The sequence below is a fragment of the Pipistrellus hanaki genome (genome assembly GCF_964339955.1).
Source record: "Pipistrellus hanaki genome assembly, chromosome: 8".
Taxonomy (NCBI): Eukaryota; Metazoa; Chordata; class Mammalia; order Chiroptera; family Vespertilionidae; genus Pipistrellus; species Pipistrellus hanaki.
Genome location: NC_140510.1, coordinates 32,882,904 through 32,902,891, shown reverse-complemented (window position 1 = coordinate 32,902,891; position 19,988 = coordinate 32,882,904). Strand labels below are relative to the sequence as shown.

The 19,988-nt window shown below is 35.9% G+C and overlaps 1 protein-coding gene across 5 annotated transcripts in view; it reads right to left on the bottom strand.

Annotated features, from left to right (window-relative positions):
* Positions 1-15,475: 15,475 nt before the first annotated feature.
* The window catches only part of GALNT13 (polypeptide N-acetylgalactosaminyltransferase 13), a 445,911-nt gene continuing 441,398 nt past the window's right edge, over positions 15,476-19,988 (bottom strand). For 3 of the 5 annotated variants that reach the window (XM_084892273.1, XM_084892275.1, XM_084892274.1), the window contains 2 exons: positions 19,326-19,523; positions 15,775-15,869 (listed from right to left, as the gene is read on the bottom strand). In XM_084892273.1, coding sequence (XP_084748399.1) covers positions 19,338-19,523 — 186 coding nt within the window. In that variant the 3' untranslated portion in view covers positions 15,775-15,869; positions 19,326-19,337. Of the gene's footprint in view, positions 15,870-19,325; positions 19,524-19,568; positions 19,759-19,988 lie in introns of those variants that run through there. The other 2 variants (XM_084892276.1, XM_084892277.1) reach the window with 2 other exon arrangements.

The following is a 19,988-nucleotide window of genomic DNA, read 5'->3' as shown; positions in this document are numbered from 1 at the left end:
CCCTCTCTCTTCCTCTCTGTGAAAAATCAATAAAATATATTTTTTAAAAAATGCTGTGTATACACACATAGATACATTTATATCAAAATCAGGAAGAAATATTTATCACTATCACTTCATTTCTTCAATTTGGCAAATAGCTATAGCTTGATATTTATAATTACCATCTCCACTGCATCTACCATATCCTCTTTGACCTTGGCAAGCAGTTTGATGGATGATGGTTCCTTGCGTGGGGAGGTAACATAAATCTTCATTCCTAAATGTCTGGGTCATTAGAATTGTTATATAAATAATTCTCTAATTAATAGCCTTATTCATAAGTCACTCCTTTTTTTATTTTTGGTATATCTTTAGGGTAAAAAGTATGCATCTCTAAATTTTCTATTTTTCCTTTCTATTTTTGATTCAGAGACACTTTGAGGAACAAAATATTCTTTTCTTTCCTTGAATCATTACTCAAAGATTCCTAGAGAAATGCATTTGTAGACTATCAATTAACATTAAACAATACAAATCAAATAATATCCCAGACATATTTTGAAATTATAGTACACATTTTGAAACAAAGAAGCAATCATCGAAAGGACAACTGCATGTATTAGAATATGTCTTATGCAGTATTGTGTGGTCTGAACCCTGATGATAAAGCAAATTAATCCTTGTAGATGCTTCAACAAATCCACAAAAAAGAAAGTATTTTAAAAATAACATTGATATGTTAGGTGCCAGCATGAAATTTTTATAACTATATGGGAGGATGCAGAAAACAGTGATTCATGCTGTTTGGAATCTGTTTAAAAGGAGAATTGAATTTTGATCCAACTAAGTCTCTGGGGGATTGCCTATAATATCACATTATATCTTCTTCTGTGAAAATGACATTTTTCTATGATTGAAGTAAAAAACTGATTCAGTCTATTAAATCTAAGTCCTCATGTGCCAAGTCATTAAATGTTTCATTAAAAATACCATAAGATGATTCAGCTATAAAAACCAAAACTAATGTTTTTTTTCACTTTTATTTGACACTTTTGGTTACTCTGGGGTGTTAAATAATTCAAAAAGTTTACAATACTTGAAGTAGATGGTTCTTAAGCTGATATAAAAGGAAATGAATCGAAATTTTTGAAGCTGATGAAAATACAAAACTTACTACAAAAATGTATGGGGTGCTGAGAAAAGATGAGGGTTCAGGAGACTGGATGAGTCTAAGTCATAAAGGATAAGAGTGAATAAAGTAAGGGCATATTCTTCAAGGTGCAGGTGGTTAAGACATACAACAGGCACTAAATCAAATGGTGGCCGAACCAAATTTGACATGACATTGGCCTATAGTTGCGTCAGAAATTTTCACTAAAAGGGAATTGTAGATAAGTTTGGCAAAAGGTGAGGACATTCTGTGTGGATTTTGCATCTTTCTACAATTTCTTTGTAAAAGGTGGATAGGATATTATGAGTGTCTATTAAAGTTGCCCTATAAGAACATGAATTATATCTCAGAGGAGTGGCCATCTGAAAGAAAAGTGCAGTTCTGGAAGGAATGCAAATGGGAAACAGCTTATAGTTAAGCAATTAATAATGCTATTTTCACATGGTAAACAAGTCCCATCTCCTCTCCCACGCTGTGGCAACTATGGTTAATCTATCACTTTCCTCATACATGTTCATACAGCCCTCCAGTTTACTCTGAACTGAGCACTCTTGGCAGGCACTTCAAACTCATCAGAGTTATCATCTGTGTTGCAATCTATTTGTTATTATTGCCCTGGATTCTTCTACTTCACCCCCATTACCTATACAATTTCATCTCTGATATAACACAAATTATTCCTGGTTTAACCTATTCAAGCCTAACCTATTGCAAAACTCTCAAGCTCACACAGCTATACTTTCTTCTGACTTTAAAGAGGTTATTTCTAAAATGTAAATATAACCAACCCACTAGAATTCTCCTAACCTTCAATGATTCCTTGTTGCCTTTAGAAAGAAAAAAAAAAGTTCCAAATCCTTATCAGGCATGCAAAGCTGTTCATGTCCTTATTTCTTTCTTATTCCTGTTTACCTCCACATGAGCCCTAGGCTCCTTGTCATAACAAACCTCATTCAGCTCCTGACTTGCACTATCATGATTCATACTTTCATGCATTGTGTGTCTTGGTTCTTGTGCTATGGAAGTTGTCCCTCCTTACTTTAACTTTCTCTCACTAAGGTATCCCAGGGATCGCCCTGGCATGTGTTCTGCCTTGCTGCAGCACCTTAATAAGCAGAGTTTTATTTGACAATGGGTGCATTTCTAGTAGTGGTTGAGCATTGTGCTTTCTCGGTGTAGAGCAATGCTTTGTGGCACAGACACATAGAAAATCAGAACACTGTTTGTTAGGCGTGATGAGCAAAGTGGGAGGTTGCTTGGACACTTTGGCAGCAAAAGGCATCGCCTGTCCTTTGAAGACGGGGGAATATCAACATCTCAGCGTACCTGTAGCCTAACATCTGGTTTAAAGAGTTCTAGTAGAAGATGGTAACAAGGTGAAAAAAGATTACTTATCTAAAAACCCGGAATACAAACTCCCACGAAGCAAATGAAAACCTTAGTGAGAACTTCTTTTTTACAGATAACAAGTATTACATGGCTATGAAATGTGACCTTTCAGGGAAGAAGTTACATCCTGTTCTATGTGGTGACCCCTCACCACTTTATTGATGTGGTTTTTTTTTGATCCACAATGGAGAGGAGAGAAAGGGACAGCTCTCTTCACCTTATCACATACCCAGAGATGTCTCTCCACTGTAGTGATATTGCAGGGTTTCTTAGTTTGGTGTGAATGGCCTGTCTATGAGTGGAGTCCTTTCCCTGTGAAAATTGGAATCACCTAAGGCCGTGGTTGGCAAACTGCGGCTCTCGAGCCACATGCGGCTCTTTGGCCCCTTGAGTGTGGCTCTTCCACAAAATGCCATGGCCTGGGTGAGTCTATTTTGAAGAAGTGGCATTAGAAGAAATTAGAAGTCTATTAGAAGAAGTGGCTCTCAAAAGAAATTTCAATCGTTGTACCGTTGATATTTGGCTCTGTTGACTATTGAGTTTGCCAACCACTGACCTAAGGTGTGAGTCAGGGAGAGTGGAAAGAAAGGTGTCAGGAAATGATGCCACTTAACTCATCAGGGTTTCGTATGGGAAGTTCTGATTGTTGATCATCTTATTATATAAAGGAGGTGGGGAGTAGGGAACAATATTGCAGAGAAAAAATATGTGTTTAGAAGAAAAGGGAGTGGGGAGTGAGAAAGTTAAGGAATGCATAGGTATGGAACATGGATAAGAAATGCAGAATTTCAGTATAACTTTCTTTATGTTCTTGTTTTTGTGAGTCAGCTTTAAAGAGGCAAGCCCCAAGTATTATAAATTGAATTGTTTCTTCCCAAAAAAAGATATGTTGGAATTCTAACCTCCATTACCTCCAAATGTGGCTTTATTTGTAATGTGCTATTTCCATGTATAAACAAATTAAATGAGGTCATTAGTGCATAATACTATACATCTTTATTTTTAAAAATCCATGCAGTTCAACCTTGTGTGGTTCAAGGGTCAACATTATCTTTTGATTTAGAAGAGAGTTTTCTTGTTTTGGAGTAATTGAAAAAGTGTAGCTCCAAATAAGCAGGAAGTCATGAAATAAGTCAATGTCATAGTAAATGTGTGAGCCTTTCTATAGATCTACCCATCTCATCTCCTCATTAATATTCAAGCAGCAATCTTGTCACAGAGCAGTAGTCAGAAACTAGGTTTATGGAATTTCATGTTGGCTAAAGAGCTTTACTTTGAAAATCACCTTTTACCTATATATTCACTAACCCTGAAAAAATTAGCATATAAGCATAATGATTTGTGTTAATATTTTCAACCCACTCAGGTTAGTTGACAATGATCTTTGTAGTGAGCTATGCATGTTATTTTAATCAGGGCAATATTTGTTCACAGACGTTTATAAGAATTTTTTTTATTTTTCTCACTTTTCTTGTCAATGTGTTTTCCCTTCAACTTACTTTTCATTGCTTCAGATCTTGACAAATTTCCAGTGTCAAAGGACATGGTCTTTTTCATTGTGTATCTGTTTGGAATGTGAATGGAGGGAGTAGGCTGGGGCAGAGGAGGGAAAATAGAATTAAACATGCTGCCTGAGTGGAGAATACAGAATAATGATAGCATTTCTACTTTAATGCTATCTTACCCGCTCTGATGCTTACAAACTCAACTTAACTGTTAAAAATGCAAATGATCATCTCCAACTTTTTAAATGTTTGGAAGTACTACTAGATACCTACTCATGAAATAACATGTTTGTTGTTTAATCATAACACACCTGACAGCAAGCCCTCACACACTGTAATGCCACCACTACTTTGCGCAGAAAGTGTTTTTATACCCAGCCTCCTAGCAAAATTCAGACTCCTAAATATCAATAATTTTTTTCTTATAAGAGAATCCAGTATTTGACCAAAATCCAGCAGAAGTTTTAAAGGCCCCAAAACTGCCTATCGTGCATTATTCAACTATTTATCACTTAGTGATTTTCTCTGTAAATGAGCTAAAAGTGAAAAGATAATTAGAAAATAGATAACGTAAGAAAAATAAATGGCCTCATTTTCCATCCTTGACATTAATTAATATTTTAAGTTCAATGTTATATACAACTTCAATTCCTAAAGTCAGAAGTAGCTTACAAAATGACTAATATATAGGTACATATACATTAATTTGAACTTTGATGCTAATTGCTTTGCATCTTTTCATAAACAATGCACCAACTCTAATAACTTGAAAGGAACCCCTTTTGAAATATTTACCTGTAAAAATCAGAACTGAGGGTCACTAGAGTTTATTATAAATTAAGTTTTGCATTTCAGCATGGTAGCTACTGAGGTTTGCATTCTGGGCTAACTTTTGCAAATGGAAGGTAACACTTTTCAGAGAAGCTGATCTGAAGAGCTTCTTACATAAAGTTCCTAAGTTCCAGAATGTAGCTGCCTCAGGCTGCTCTAGTTTAAATCCTGCTCTACTCACTGTGGGCCCACAAGGATACACACAGAGCTTTCAGTCTGCTTACAGTGCAAAACAGAATCCAATCTCCATACACAGAGAGGAAGGGGGAAAGACAACCACAAAATGCCTGGATTTCTTATCTGTGAAAAGCATCCTTTGTGTCAGCTATTCTAGATGGAGGAATCAACAGCAAACATGCCAGATATGGTGTAAAACTGCCCTTATATATCTTGTTCAAGAGGCAAAATATTTACCTGAATGATTGCCAACCCTCTGCAGTGCCCTTTGAGCTATGCCCTAGGTGGGCACATTGGCTGATGAGAACTAGGAGGCTTGCCAGCTCAGTTGACATGTGGCCCACATGAGACTGCAACATAAGCCACCTGGCTCAAAATCTATACTCTTCCCACTACACTCTAATTATAGAATTAAAAGGTCAGGATCTATTTCAAGGTAAATAAGTCTGACCTCAGGGGCTATCTAAGCAAGAATAGCTCTTGGGTTGCTTGACTGGTATTGAAAGAGGTTTCTGTTAGGTGCGGGCAACTGTCATTAGGTCTTCAGCATCTGACCTCTGTAGTGCAACTAACAAAAACCTGCACCTCCACCTCTTGCCAAGAGTGACACATGATGTCTCCTGTGTCTGTCCATGACGATGGAAGAGATGAGGATGCCAAAGAGTATAGCTGAGGTCACCTCAGATTTGAGAAACAGAAGAGAAAGAAGCCCACCTATCTACCCAGCTCCTGAGACTTGTACACATAAATGGTGACCCTGATAAAGAACACAGCAGGGAGATTTTTACTTTTGAGTATTTTTTTTTAATTTGGTATTTATAAATTTATACTATGTATTTTGTTTAAATGTTACACCCTTACAGAGGAATTATAATAAATTCCTACAAATAAAGTTAGTGATAACAAGTGTTATTTTATAATTCAAGGGTTGATCACATCTCCAGCTGCCTTGTCACCCTAACATTACATTATCCTATCACAACATATCATGCTTCTATTAGAGGAAAAATGCCCTTCTATATCATATCAAACTAATATTCATATAATTATGAAGTTGTCTCATGTTCCAAATACATCCGTTCCCTTAAAATTTGTGTTTTTGATATGAAGAAAGACAGTGTAATTCTTTTAGAAGAAGGACATTTAAAAAGTAAAGAGGTAAAATGTATCAACACAAAATGAAAAAGGAAAAATCTTAAAATATCTCCTTTCTCTTCCTCCCCTTCACTCTGGTAGAGAGGAGAAAATATGGAAATTCATTTCACTCTCAAAAATATTGACCTGGGGCCTAGTATGTGCCAGGCATTGCTCTGTATACATGCATTGTCACAATGAAATCAAGTTCCCTGCTTTTTAGTATTTTATATTCGAGTGTTGGGTGCTGGGCAAGGGTAGAAGTGTAAAGAGGCAATAAGTAAGTAAGCATGAATTAAAAACAATAAATAAGTGAATTTGATAGTATGTTAGCAGGTGGGAAGTGCTATGGAACAAAATGTGGAGCAAGGTTATGGACGAGTATATCTCAAGGACATATGGAAGGGAGATTATATGTAGTATTAAAATAGGTGAATTAGAGATCCCACAATTTAATGAAAAATTTAAAAAAAAAGAGAATGTAAGTTGTAACCAAGGTGAAAGAGTTAACCTGTGGGTATCTAGGAACAAGATGCCTGAAACCAAGAGCATGCGTGGCTTGCTCAAAGAAATAGCAAGTAGAATGACTGAAATAAAAGGAACAAGCAGAGGCGTTGTAGGGAAGGAAGTCAGAAAGTTAACAGGGGGTAGACCATGCAGAACTCTTGTATGGATATAACATTTACTCTATACAAAACAGGAAACCATTGGAAGGTTTTGAGCAGAGGATAGATGTACCTGGGTTATATTTCATAGCATCATTCTGATTCTCTGATGATAATAGACTGTGGAGGCTGCAAGGGTACAATCAATTCAGATGGTGATTCAGACCAGGGTGGAGGTGTTAACAATTGGTCAAATTCAGAGCAATGGAGGTATTAACAATGGGTTAATTTCAGGAAAGTTTGTAAAGGTAAAATCATATGATTTTTTAAATGGAGAGAGCAACAAGATTTTTGGACTGAGCAAGTGACAGAATGGAGTTGCCATCCTTTGAGATGAAGAATCTCTTTGGATGAATCAGACTTGTGGGATAAGGCACGGAGTTCAGTCTCGGACATACTTAGTCTGAGATGTCTGTGAGTCACCATGTGGAGATGTCAAACAGGTAGGTGCACTTTAGAGAGTTCTGACCTGGGAGAGACATTTGGCTCTGAGCAGGATGTAGGTGGTATGAAAATTCAAGGTCTTGGATGAGATCACCAAAGAAATGAGTGTACATAGAGAAGATGACTAAGGACTGCACCTCAGAACACTCCAATATTAAGAGATGGGATAAGGAAGGACAGTCTATAAATGAAACTGAAATCAATTCACTAATGAGGTAGGAGACTACGAAATAAATAAAGTCTATCAAAAGGTGATCTGCTGAGTTAAATATTTCTAAATCTGCCAATGAAAACAAGAGTGTGTGATCAAAATGGATTAATCTCTCACATTGGTTCATATAATTAGAAGAACTTTAAAGTGCTTTATTATTATTTTTTTATTATTATTGATTTGAAAGAGAGGAAGCGGAGAGAGAGAGAGAGAAAGAGAGAGAGAGAGAGAGAGAGAGAGAGAGAGAGAGAGAGAGAGAGAGAGAGAGAGAGAGAGAGAGGAGAGAGAGAGAGAAACATCAATGATTAGAGAGAACCACTGATTGCCTTCTGCACACCCCCTTCTTCTGGGGATCAAGCCCACAACCAAGACATGTGCCCTTGACCAGAATCATACCCGGGACCCTTCAGTCTGCTGGTCGATGCTCTATCCACTGAATCAAACTGACCATGGCTAAAGTGCTTTTATGTATGCAACTGAACTCCATGTCATCATTTAAGGGCCAAAAAGTTGCAAATACACACAGAGAAATCAGGCTGAGCTCAGAAGCAGAAAAGGCTATTGTCAGTTCTGATCTAAGCTGTTTAGACAGTGTTGATCTCTTAGGCTCTGCCTTATATAAGTTGTCACAAGGTAGATAAAGGGTGCTTACTGCACAGATTCATGTCTCTCATTAATAGAAACAAAACAAAACAAAAAAAAACCTGTGAAACAGATGTTCGTGTGCTTGTCTCGGTTTCCACTTCACAAAATTGGTGAAGAGATTTGTCAGCAGGCATTGTGTTAACGCTCTATTTACCAAATATTCTGATAGAAGCTGAGATTGGTATTACTATCCTCTGTCATGTAGAAAAAAATAATCATTATATCATAAAAGAGTGACTTAGCAGAGAGGCCATCAAAAGGCTCAGACACGGAGGAGTCAGGAGAGTACAGCTGTTGAGCAGGAGAGTTCATTTTTTTTTTCTTTCCTACTAGGTGCTAAAGAAAAGCAAAAGAACAATTATGTCACTTAGTAATCAACTAAGTTATGGATCTGCCAAGATCTGAGGTAGGCAGAGCTGGCTTATAAGATTAACGTGGTTAATACTTCAAAGGCAAGGCTGTGCTCCTAGACAAGAGTAACCCAAAAGAACAAAGGCAGAAAGAAAGCAGGGGCCACGTGGAATGAGTCCCACATGGTTACAGAAATCCACAGAGACTTTGTGTGTAAAACATAAATCTAGACACTGTCTTTTGCTCTTCCTGACCTTTATAGTAAACGTTTGGAAAAACGAATGGGGTATTCATGATGTTTGCAAATCAGTGAGCTTCTGAATCATGCATTCAGAATAGAATACTTTAGGTGAGTTTTCTTCAAACTAAAATTATGAAACTAGATAATATTAGAACCTCCTCCCTCTCTCCCTTCTTTTCTTCCTTCTTCCTCCTTCTTTTCTTCCTTCTTCCTTTCTCATTTAGCAAGAAAACTTATCTTTTCCTTTTCCTCTGGATACTGTGCGTGAGTAGATTGCAGGATTGATTCTGGGAATCACTGCTCTGTGGAGTGGGCAGCCTCCTCGGACCGACCTCCTAACCCTGACAGACTGTCTACCAGGTCTGCAGCACCTGAGTCAGAGAACTGGGTATGATTCACAGTATCCTGAAAAACAATGTTCATCATACAATATTAAACATTCTACTTTTCTATGTTAAGTCCTTTTACAGAAAAGAAAAATTTAAAAAATCAGTCAAATCATATTGGAATGAAAATTAATTAAATAATAAATTATTTAGAATTGTGCACAATTTAATATTTCTATTTTATATTTTTGGTATCAAAATTTCACAGGGATCACAATATTTTCTTACCGTTAAGAGATAGCCATAGGCACTTCATTATTTATTTAAATAATTTACAAAATGGAACATAAGCATAAAATATTGAAATTGTTTATATGTCTAAATGTTAACAAAATTCTTTAAAAGACAATATATCAAAGGAAAACTACATTGATATATGTTAATTCTACAAAAAAATGTATAAATATTTAAATTTATAGCAAAAGAACAATAATATTTAGTAATCTTACAATATTTAAGATGTGTGATTCCTTATAAATAATCTGCTTCTATAAATGTTAAAGAACTGTGTGTCAAGCATATATCTAAAACAATTTTAAAATTATTCCCGTTTATTTGTGCTGCATTGACCAAAACCTCCACCCCCCCACCCCCCCAAAAAAAATCATATCATCAAGTCCTTTTTCTCTGCTTGTGCTATTTTTAGCTGAAAGTACAACTGAAACCAAGCAACAGCTTACGTTCATTTTTACACCAAATTAAATGCATGATAAAAATCTCATTTCTTAACCATTATAGATATAGCCTTCCTCATCTAATTTCCTGTACTCATTCTACAATAACTCATTATAAACAGAATATTAAATGATTTTTTTCCCCACTTAAAAACAAAAACAAAAAAAGATTACTTCATATCATGATGAAATGAGTATCATAGAAGTGATCTTTATCTTTAAAAATAGTTAACAGAAACGCTGCCCTCCATCAGTGGTATTTCAGAGGTTTTTTTTTTTTTTCTTTTTTAAACAAATACAATGAAAACTGCCTTTAGAATTTATTGAACAATATGAAGCAAAAGCTGGACACAGATTCACACAAACTACTTAAAACACATTGCTGGTGTTTATTCAACACATTAAATGCACACAATAGTTTATATTTAATAGCAGTTTGAACATGATGTTGTTGTGTCAGATATGTTCATGTATGGTACAGAAGAGGACTATTTCTCTATTTCATGTTTTGACATATTAGAGAAAAATGGTGGATAGCAGCTAAATCCTGGCACAGCTGGTTTAAGCTTTAATTGAATTTTTGCTGCTCAACTGAAGTGCAGATTTATTCAAGATTTGCAGATCTCAGCTCTGCAGAAAGACAGCTTGTGGATGGTGACACATCCTTCAGGATCTGGAATTCCTTAAATTCTTCATATTTGTCAGGGTAGCATACTTTATAACTTAAGAATGCATACAAGTTTTCCTCCTCTGAGACTAGATGTAGCATCTATAATGAGATGCCGGCGACATGCTTGTGATCAGATAAGATCATTTCTCAAGTGATGAAAACAGTGTAGGGGTAGCCAATATTTTGAGGTTTATTGAATCAATTTGTACTATGCTCTCACCGAAAAATAAAATTGTTCCTATCGTTTTATTGTTAGAGTTATTTCCCCCCTCTTTTTACTTATTTCTTAGGTTGTTTCTTTCTTTTTTTCACCATTGATTTTAGGGAGAGAGGATGGAAGAGGGAAAGAGAGAGAAAAACATCAATGTGAGAGGGGAACACTGATCATCGGCTGCTTCCCCATGCTTAGCAACCAGGGTTTGAACCTGAAACCTGAGCATGCGCCCTGACCCGGAATTCACGACACTTCTGTGCACAGAGGATGCTCCAACCAACTGAGCCGCACCAGTGTCTAAGCACCATGGGAAAAGGGGATGTATGGGTTGTGTTCACTAGTCTGCAGAGCTCCACTGGGAAGCCTGGAAGCCTTTGCTGATTATCCTGCAGTCTTTTGAGCCAAATAACCCAGAATCTACTTCAATGTTCACAGTAATAGGTGGTCTAATTTTAAATGCAAGCTGTGGGCCAATATTACTTTGAACTTGAACATAATCATAAGGAAGTGAAAGTGAGGGGAGAATATGCTCTCTGTTTTACTGCTGAAGAGGCTTTGCTTCTCTGGAACACTGTTTGCCCAATAATGCTAGAATGTTCTGCAATCAGGCTGTCTCCTGTTAATTTCTCTACTTTTGCTGCAGGTCTTTATTTATTGCCTTTGGTAGTATTTTGTAGAAATAATTTTATTTAAGTATGAAAGGTGGTGAGAAGTTAAATTTCTAAAGTTAATTAACTCTAAAAAGGATAATATAACAAAAGAAGGGTTTATATTTCTACAGAATCAATTTAGTTACTACAAAATGCTTAATAAAGACATTTTTCTCTTATGATTGTGCCCTTTTTATTATATTTTGAGTGCTTTGTAATTGAAGACAGTGTTAGATTATATTAACAATGATGAGTCCTGACATCAGTGCATACAGCTGTATGATCTTTGAACAAGCTAAATTACATGTCTGATTCTCTCTATTATCTATAAACAGAGAAACTAAGAATAAATCATCTGTAAAGTTTTTTAAAGTTTCTAGAATTATTCACAGATTTGAACTTAGAAAATACATTTAATAATAGTTCCTGTGAAACAATAAAAATACATATGGTTTTTAAGAAAATGATACATGTCTCCCCCCTAAAAGTAAAAATCTTATTTATTCCATCAGGTGGCCATTAAAGACAACCAAAAAATAAAAATAATTGTTATCTTAATGAATCAACTTATATAATGTAGCAGCATGTTTATAAAATGTCATATATTTCATTTCCATAAGGCAGGATATACTAACATAGAGAACAAAATATAGCCTATTTTTTAATTTGAGGAATATTAGGAAAAAAATTATCATTTGGAGAAAGTAATGTACATCCTGTTTAAATATACTACTTGACTTCATTTAAAAATTTAAAATATTGTGCAAAAAATATAGGATACAGTAGTACTTGGTAACTTTAACAAACATTGTTTTTCAGTTTATTCAAAAATATTTAAAGAAGACTTATTATGTCCCAATAATTCTACTAGATACTGGGAATAACACAGTGAAAAAAACTGGCATGCTGGGGTGTGCAATAGTAATGCAGGGGGTTTGGAAGTGGAAAGGTAGACAGAAAATAAAGAAGCAAATCTATAGTTTGTCTGAGAATTTATGGGGACTGGGAAGGGCAGGGCGGAGAAGGGTTTGTCTTACTGATGAGATAAAATTTGAGTAAGGACCTGACGAAAGTGACTGAGAAAGCTCTGTGAACAAACACCTAAGGCGGAAACTTGTTTGGCAGCCAGAGTGGAAGTATTCAGAAGAGTTGTGTGTGTGTGTGTGTGTGTGTGTGTGTGTGTGTGTGTGTAGTGTGTGTACATGCTCACAGGAGTGTCATTCATGAAGAACTCTAAAGACTACTATAAGAAGTTTGGGGAGACATGAGAAGTCATTGGAGGGTTGTGAGCAGAGAAGAGACACAATAAAATTATGTTAAAAAGAATCACTGTGGCTGTTGTAGTGAGAAAAGACTATTTAGGAGCAAGGGCTGGGAAATTAGGGAACCAAATTATAAGCATTTGCAGTTTTAAAAGATTAAAGCTAGTGACACTGCTGATGTGGTGGTAAGTAGTTGGTTGGGCATCAAGGGGGTTTCTGATGGATTCGATGGAAGTTGAGAGAGAAAGAGTGGAATGAAAACTGACTTTAGGGTTTTGATCTGAGCATCTGGAAGACTGGAGTTGCGGTGGGGTGACCTCCGAAGAGGAAGTTTGAAGTCATCTGAAGGATCTATTAGTCTAGAAAGATAATAAAGTATAAGAATCCAATCATAATTTTAATTTTCTGTACTGAATACAATAAATATTTTTTAAAAGAACACTGAATTAGCAAATGCTTTCCAGTTTTTGGTGTTTTCTAGTATTTTATGACATTTTTTTGTTTGTTAGACACTCTAATAACATATGCTCATACCATCTGAGGATTCTTGGAAAATTCTTCTCTGGCATGAAACGCGTGTCCTTTTTATTTCTGTTGTATTTTTTCCATGACCATAATGAACTTTCAGATATTTAAAATACTGCTGAAATGTGTCAAGTTCAGTTTGGGTAGAGTAACCATTTTTTTTTTAAATTTTCTTTGACCATTTTCTAGATAACGTGTATTTTGATTGACAAATCCACAATGGAATATATTATATTAAAGAGTCCTTGAATGTTTCAGCTTTATAAGTTTAAGGGCCAATGTGCAGGGACATTTAACTTTAATTTAGTGAGACAAGAGGAAAGGGGGAGAAAAAGAGAGTCCTCAGGTGACTTGCGAGGCCACTGTCAATTGAAGGCAGTGACTCCCTACCTCGGGGATGTCACAGTTTCCTTATAAATCTGCTGTAAACAATGGGTTCTCTACCAAAAGGAAATGCCCAACACTCAAACTTTTCCTTGTAATTTTAAAAGATTTGGGGATACTCAGAGACCTCAAGCTGATGAATGTCTACACATTTTGTTGTTGTTTTTAACTTTGCAACAGGTCTTTATTTTTGCTTTATTTCTATTACAGTGTTTGAAACCTAAAGAAATAAATTTTCTCTTCCAATTTGGATGTGTATACAAATTTATTTGTCTAGACTCAATCAATGCCACGGTTTCTTGCCATATGTCTACTCTGAAATCATGCTTTGTTGTCTACTCAGGGGTCCTGAGAACATAGAAAATAGCCGGAGATTACAGTTCTTGGAAAACTAAAAGCAAATGAACTTAGGAAAATCAGTGCAAAAAAGGATTTGATTCACCTTCCCAGGGTCTGCAGCTAGGAACCCAAGCTGCTTTTGAGGGACATCCAGTTTGTGTTGGGAGCTGGGACCGCACACTTCTTCAGTTGTTCATTCAAAGGCAGTTCCCACAAAAGTTGGTTAATGACAACCCTCATGCCCTGTAGTTGGGTGTCAATTCTTTTAGGAATGTCTGCACTTTAAGAAATACATCTGGAAATACACCAGATCGTAGAATTTTTCCTTAGCGCTTTACCAGTATAAACCCAAAGAAATAATGCTAATGCTAGCAGGAAAATCATACAAGATTTTACTGGCCTTCTATAGCTTTTTAAGAAAAGATGAGAGCCAAAAATATGGCAGGATGATTCTACAAATTTCTCTTGGCTGCTGAATGTATTTATTAATGACTAAAATACATATGTAGAGCTACTCTAAGGGTGTGAAATACTAAATGGTGTGAAATACTAAAATGGTGTGAAATACTAAAAGTTATTAGCTCGATTCTCAACTGATGGTGTATTCTTCTTTTTAGTATCTTCACCTCATTCATTTTGAACACAAAGGGCTTTAAGATGGAAATAGAATGTGTGAAGTTAGCCTAACAGGACTGTGCTCCTTGAGCCATAACTTATAGCAAATGGTTTCTAACAGATAATTAAAAGCAAAGTTTCATGGATGTGTACTGAGTCCATTTCCTTAGTAATGGAAATTTTCGATATTCTAGCATAGCAGTGAATCAGTTTTAAAAATTAAAATGGTAATAGTGACCTTAAAGTTTTAAATGTAGGAGGAAAAAAAAAATCAGGACTAATACTCTCCACTCTTTACCTACAATTCTGTAGAGCATAAGGGACAAGCCACAGTCTCTAGAGTGAAGAGAAAAGGGCTGCATGGTTTATGTGAGACACAGATAGTTGCTAAGGATTGAGTTTCCAACTTCAACTCTGGAACCAATCTGATTGTTAAACCCTCAGCCTGAGAGAGGACTGATTACCACCTACACAGAATCCTTTTAAATCGGTTCAGTTGTTGCAGTTTAGCTTCATCATCTTGTCCCACCAGGCTTGATGCTTCTGATTTCATGTCCTTTAAATTGAATTGTTAAATTCTTCTCCTCTTTTTTTTTGTTTTGTTTTGTTTTTTGTTTAAATGTGTTACTTTTATAAGAACTCTGTAAGTCAAGGTCCAGTTTTGTGTGTGTGTGTGTTTTTTTTCTGGCACAAAACTTGGAACTCATTGTGTATGATGAATTCATTGCTCAGAAATAATTCAGTGTGTGGCCTGCTATTGACAAATTCAACATGTTTCCACAAAGGTCCAGTAGAAACAGAGTGAATTTATAAAATGATTCTGTTTCATAACAAAGATATTTTACAAGGCATTTACACTGTCTCTCTTTCAATCACTATGAAAATAAAAAATAAAAATACCCCTCCCCACAACTAATCCTGTGACATGGGGGCAATAAAGAGTTGTGTGTGTGAGTGTGTGTGTCTGTGTCTGTGTGTGTGTGTGTGTGTGTGTGTGTGTTTAAACAAACACTTTCTTTTAAAGTTTTTCAAAAGTTTAATAACAGTTTGCTGTTACTCATATTTTTATGTGCTTTTGATCAGATACAAATTTTGTAGGGAAATAAGCAAACATTCCTAAAAATGAATTATAAACAACTGTGTTTTAGAATACTAAAAGGATTTTAAAACGTTTGATTCAGCAAAGTTAATCTTTTTCTCCTTAATTGAAATAATGGAAAAAACAAAAGTGCAGACACTTTCATGGCTCGGGGGAAGTGGCCTTCATGCCCCCAGCGTCATGTTCCTCAGCAGCCACTGCTGGGACCTGCTGCCACTGCAGTCCTGCATGGTAGGCACCATTTTGTCTTCTTCAGAAGGTTCGTCGAGACACTGGTTACTGTTCACGTGCCTCAAGGTGAGTCTCTGGAAAAGATAACCCACAATCAGTGCAACGCATTGTGTCTCACTTCACTAGCACATCATGCCCTTTTAAAAGGCCTTTCTGATTTTATTTAATTTTTTTAGTATAAACACTGTGATATGTTTATAAAAGGAACTGTGCACAGGTGGTCGTGAATTAATTATTATACAACTTTCCCTGCCGTGGTTTCATCACTGTCTAATACACCTTTATTTGCAGATGGTTCAAGAAATTAGCCAACATGTGTTCTGCATTGCCAAGGATTCGGGTTCCTTTGCAAAAGGCCCATTTGTGAGCTCTGAGTTCAGTCCAGGGCTGTAAATATTAACAAGCTTTCACCAAAGCTTAGTTATCTTAGGCATGTGTTATTCAGTAACCGCTTGGCAAACATGCAAAGAGATGTCACAGCTGTGACCCAAATGAGAAAACTGTTAGAGATGTTTCCAGATCCAAATATTAAACAGGCCACAGTCTCTGTGAGTGAGAAATTCATTGTATTTGAGTGATTATCACAGCGAAGACCTGTCTTGCTTGATAATATGCTCACCATCATTTGGTTTGCATTTCTGAGAATCTTTAAAAAATGTAATACCAAATTAAGTCAGGGATGTGTTGTCACCTATTTTTAAATTTATACCTATATATTTTTTTTATAATGATGGTATTCATTGATAAGCATCATCTCAGTACCCAAATGCTGAAATGTAATTCCAAAAACTGCAGCATGTTAACCATCATTATACATCTTCCCTTTTGAGTTCACATTTACATTTTGAAATTATGAATTTTGGACTTTACAGATATAAATTTTAAGTCCACATGCTTTATATTAATTTGTGCTCACTAATTATGTACATGTTTGCTCAGTTTCATGGGCAATGCCTAGAACCATTCTACAATACATAAAAAAAAAAAACTTTCAAGAAGAGAAGTGTTTGAATGCATGGGAGAATATTGCAGGTATATCCCGTTTTAAATCACTAAAATTAAAGGTAGACAATTTTTTTTCTGGCTCATACTATTATAATTGAAAATTGTATGAAAAAAATTCAGGGGGAATGCAATAAAAATGGTGGAGAAACACTGCCTAGACAACCATAATTTGTTTGGATTAGAACTATACACAGCCTGGACCTCATTGTCCTGAGAAAAGATGGAATGGAAACTAGGTTTGTAGTGGAGGGTGCTTAATAGACAACAAGCAGGAAATGAAAAAAGCGAGGTTGTCAGATATGAAGGAGATTTTAAGACTGAGGCCTTTGTTCTTGCTCTTTCAATACACACAATCAAGCTATTTACACTAAAGGATAGAGAAAAAATGAACACATATAGGCAAGAAGGTAGTTGATTTATGCTTACGATGGCAGAGATCAGGTTGTTGGTTTATGAACCAACAGCCAACTTAAAAAAAATCCAAGCAAAACAAAACAATTCTTTGCTAGCAAGCTCTAGTTAAGAATCAACAAAATATTCATTTTTGTTACATACCTGAGATCCTCTGTGTACATAGTTCTTTTAAAAAAAGCTATTTACCCTTGCTTGCTTCTATTAGATTCCTTTTTAAAATATACATATGTGACTTTAAGGATCAAAACAAGTATGTTATTGACTATATACATAGGGATACTTTGAAAAAATATTAGTAAGTGTTGCTCTGTTTAAAAATGTATGTTTTCTTTAAAGGAATTCATTAGTAGTCAAAAGCCACCACTGTAGAGATAACAACCAACCAATCACCCCAAACGCTGTTGCGCAGTAGAAAAAGCAGACATTTAGGGTCAGGCAGCCCGAAGTGTAAATTCCCACCCTTCCTCCCCCACTTACTGGCTGTGAAAACTTGAGCAAGCTTTTAAATTATCTGAGCAATCAGACTCCTTGTGAGAAGATGCTCAGTTAAACTGATGAATACTTAAAAATCTTCTCTGATGAAAAAAAATTTGACCTTGATGAACTCTCTTAACTATAACCCCTTGGCAACCTGATAATGTTAACTATATTTCTAGGCAACATTACTTATGGCAAAAATGACCTCTAATTGATAAACTGTATCTGCATCTAATCAACTTCAATTAAAACACCTCATAGGAAGCCAAGCTGGGCTTCTCCAAGTGCAAAGACTTGGAGTTTTGCATGTTCCACTGGCTCACCTGAAGCTCTGCCTCTGGAATTGTCACAGAGACACTCCTCTGAGAGGCATAAGGCTATGAAGCCAGGTTGCTCTCCACACCCACCTGATGTGGCTCTCACCCCCCTGGCACAGGGCTGCCAGCTGCCATAAAGCAGCAGGAATTGCTATGGGACATGAGACAAATTCTGTTGAGAAACAAGGTGTGGTTTCTACCCTAGAATTCTGTCCCTTGTTGGCTATTGTGTCAATCAGTTAAGGTTGCTTTAAAAACAAACTAAGATAATATATGTAAACTGCTCTATACGTAAGTTACCTTTGTGTAAAAGGACCAGACTTTTCCAGCTTCTCAACAGATGTTTAGAATGCTCTAGTTCTAACCTAAACAACACTCCCCTCCCCTCCCCTCCCCTCCCCTCCCCTTCCCTCTCCTCCACCTCTCCTCCCCTCCCCTCCCCTCTCCTCTCCTCTCCTCTCCTCTCCATACCTCTATTCCCAGCCTTGTCATAAGTATTCCAAGCTCAATCCCAACCTTTCATGGTTCACCTGAACCAGAAAATCTCCCTCCCGAACTTCTCTTGTGTTTTCATAGCAAAGTATTGGAAAATATAACGTACTTTATTTACAAAGGAAAAATGAGCTCCTTAAGACCAATTGCACTCTTTACAAGAATTCCATACCAGTACTTTTGTAAGCATGTACTTAATAATGATTCATTTTATTGCTTACTGAGAAGATACTCACAAATCATGCAAGTGACAGAGAAAATGTACATTTATATGCTTTATCATAATTATATAATTTAACCAATAATCTTAGTCTTTAATAATACATTTGCTTAGTATCAGCTTAAAATAATAAATTCCATAAAGGATATGGTTTATCTGCACACAACCAAACTATCTGAATTGAAATTAACAACATTAAATAACTTCAATGTTCCAAAAGAAATATTTTGGCTATCTTAATTTTTATGTTTTTAATTTCTTAATGGTTTTTCAACTCTAATGCTGAAATCTATTGTTGTATAGACATGATTATAATTAACCTTAAAAAATAGCTAATATGTCATAACATATTCCGTCAATTGTATTTAGGCATATCTATTTAAAATAACAAAATGGAAAATACCCACTAATTAATTACAGACTAAATATTACTAAATACATGCACACTCCAAATTAAGGAGCAGCTAAGAAGTATAAGACAGAAAAATAACTCCATGGAGAAATAGCGCATAAAGATTTCCCTTAACCACATATTAGAGAAGTAAATTTCTAGGTTTTGATAACAAAAATACTAAACTAATATTAGTAAAGTCTGCAACACAAACCTCCAAAAATTATTAGAGAATGTAATCAGTAGGATTCTCAAAAATATTTCTAAAAACTTCTGCTCTTGTATAGTTTCTTAGTAGCCATTTTTGCAAAGGGCTATCATTACACATTTCCACAGTGGGCTGTTGAGAGCCATCAGTTACTTTTCTTACTGAGAGACAGGACTGGGTGGTTATGTGAAGAAGAGTGTGGGTCTGTTTGACAAAGAAAATAATGAATAATGATAAAATCAAATACAAAGGCAGTAACCAATCAATCATTCTCTACAACATGCAATTTCTACTGGATAAGAATGGGAAGCACATGTCACAATAATCACATCCCCGCAGCTCTGAGCAACATCCTTTCACACGGCTTCAATATCAAGTGTATTGGCAGAAGTAAATGAAGATGGGACTAAGAATATGGAGCAGAGTCTGAGATCAAATGCTGAAAAACTTAGATAGAAAAGATTGTATTCTCAGTGTCCATGCTAGTAATTAAATGTTTTTAGTGCTACATGCATTATTTTGTTAGTACGGATATTCAAAACCATTGACTAGTCCACAGTGTTTTCAGTCATGGTCTTTGGCTTCCTCATTCCTTTGCCATAAACTTCAGTGGATGCCAGGAGGAAATCTAATTAGCTATCAGGCTTTGCTTTACTTTGTACTCAAACT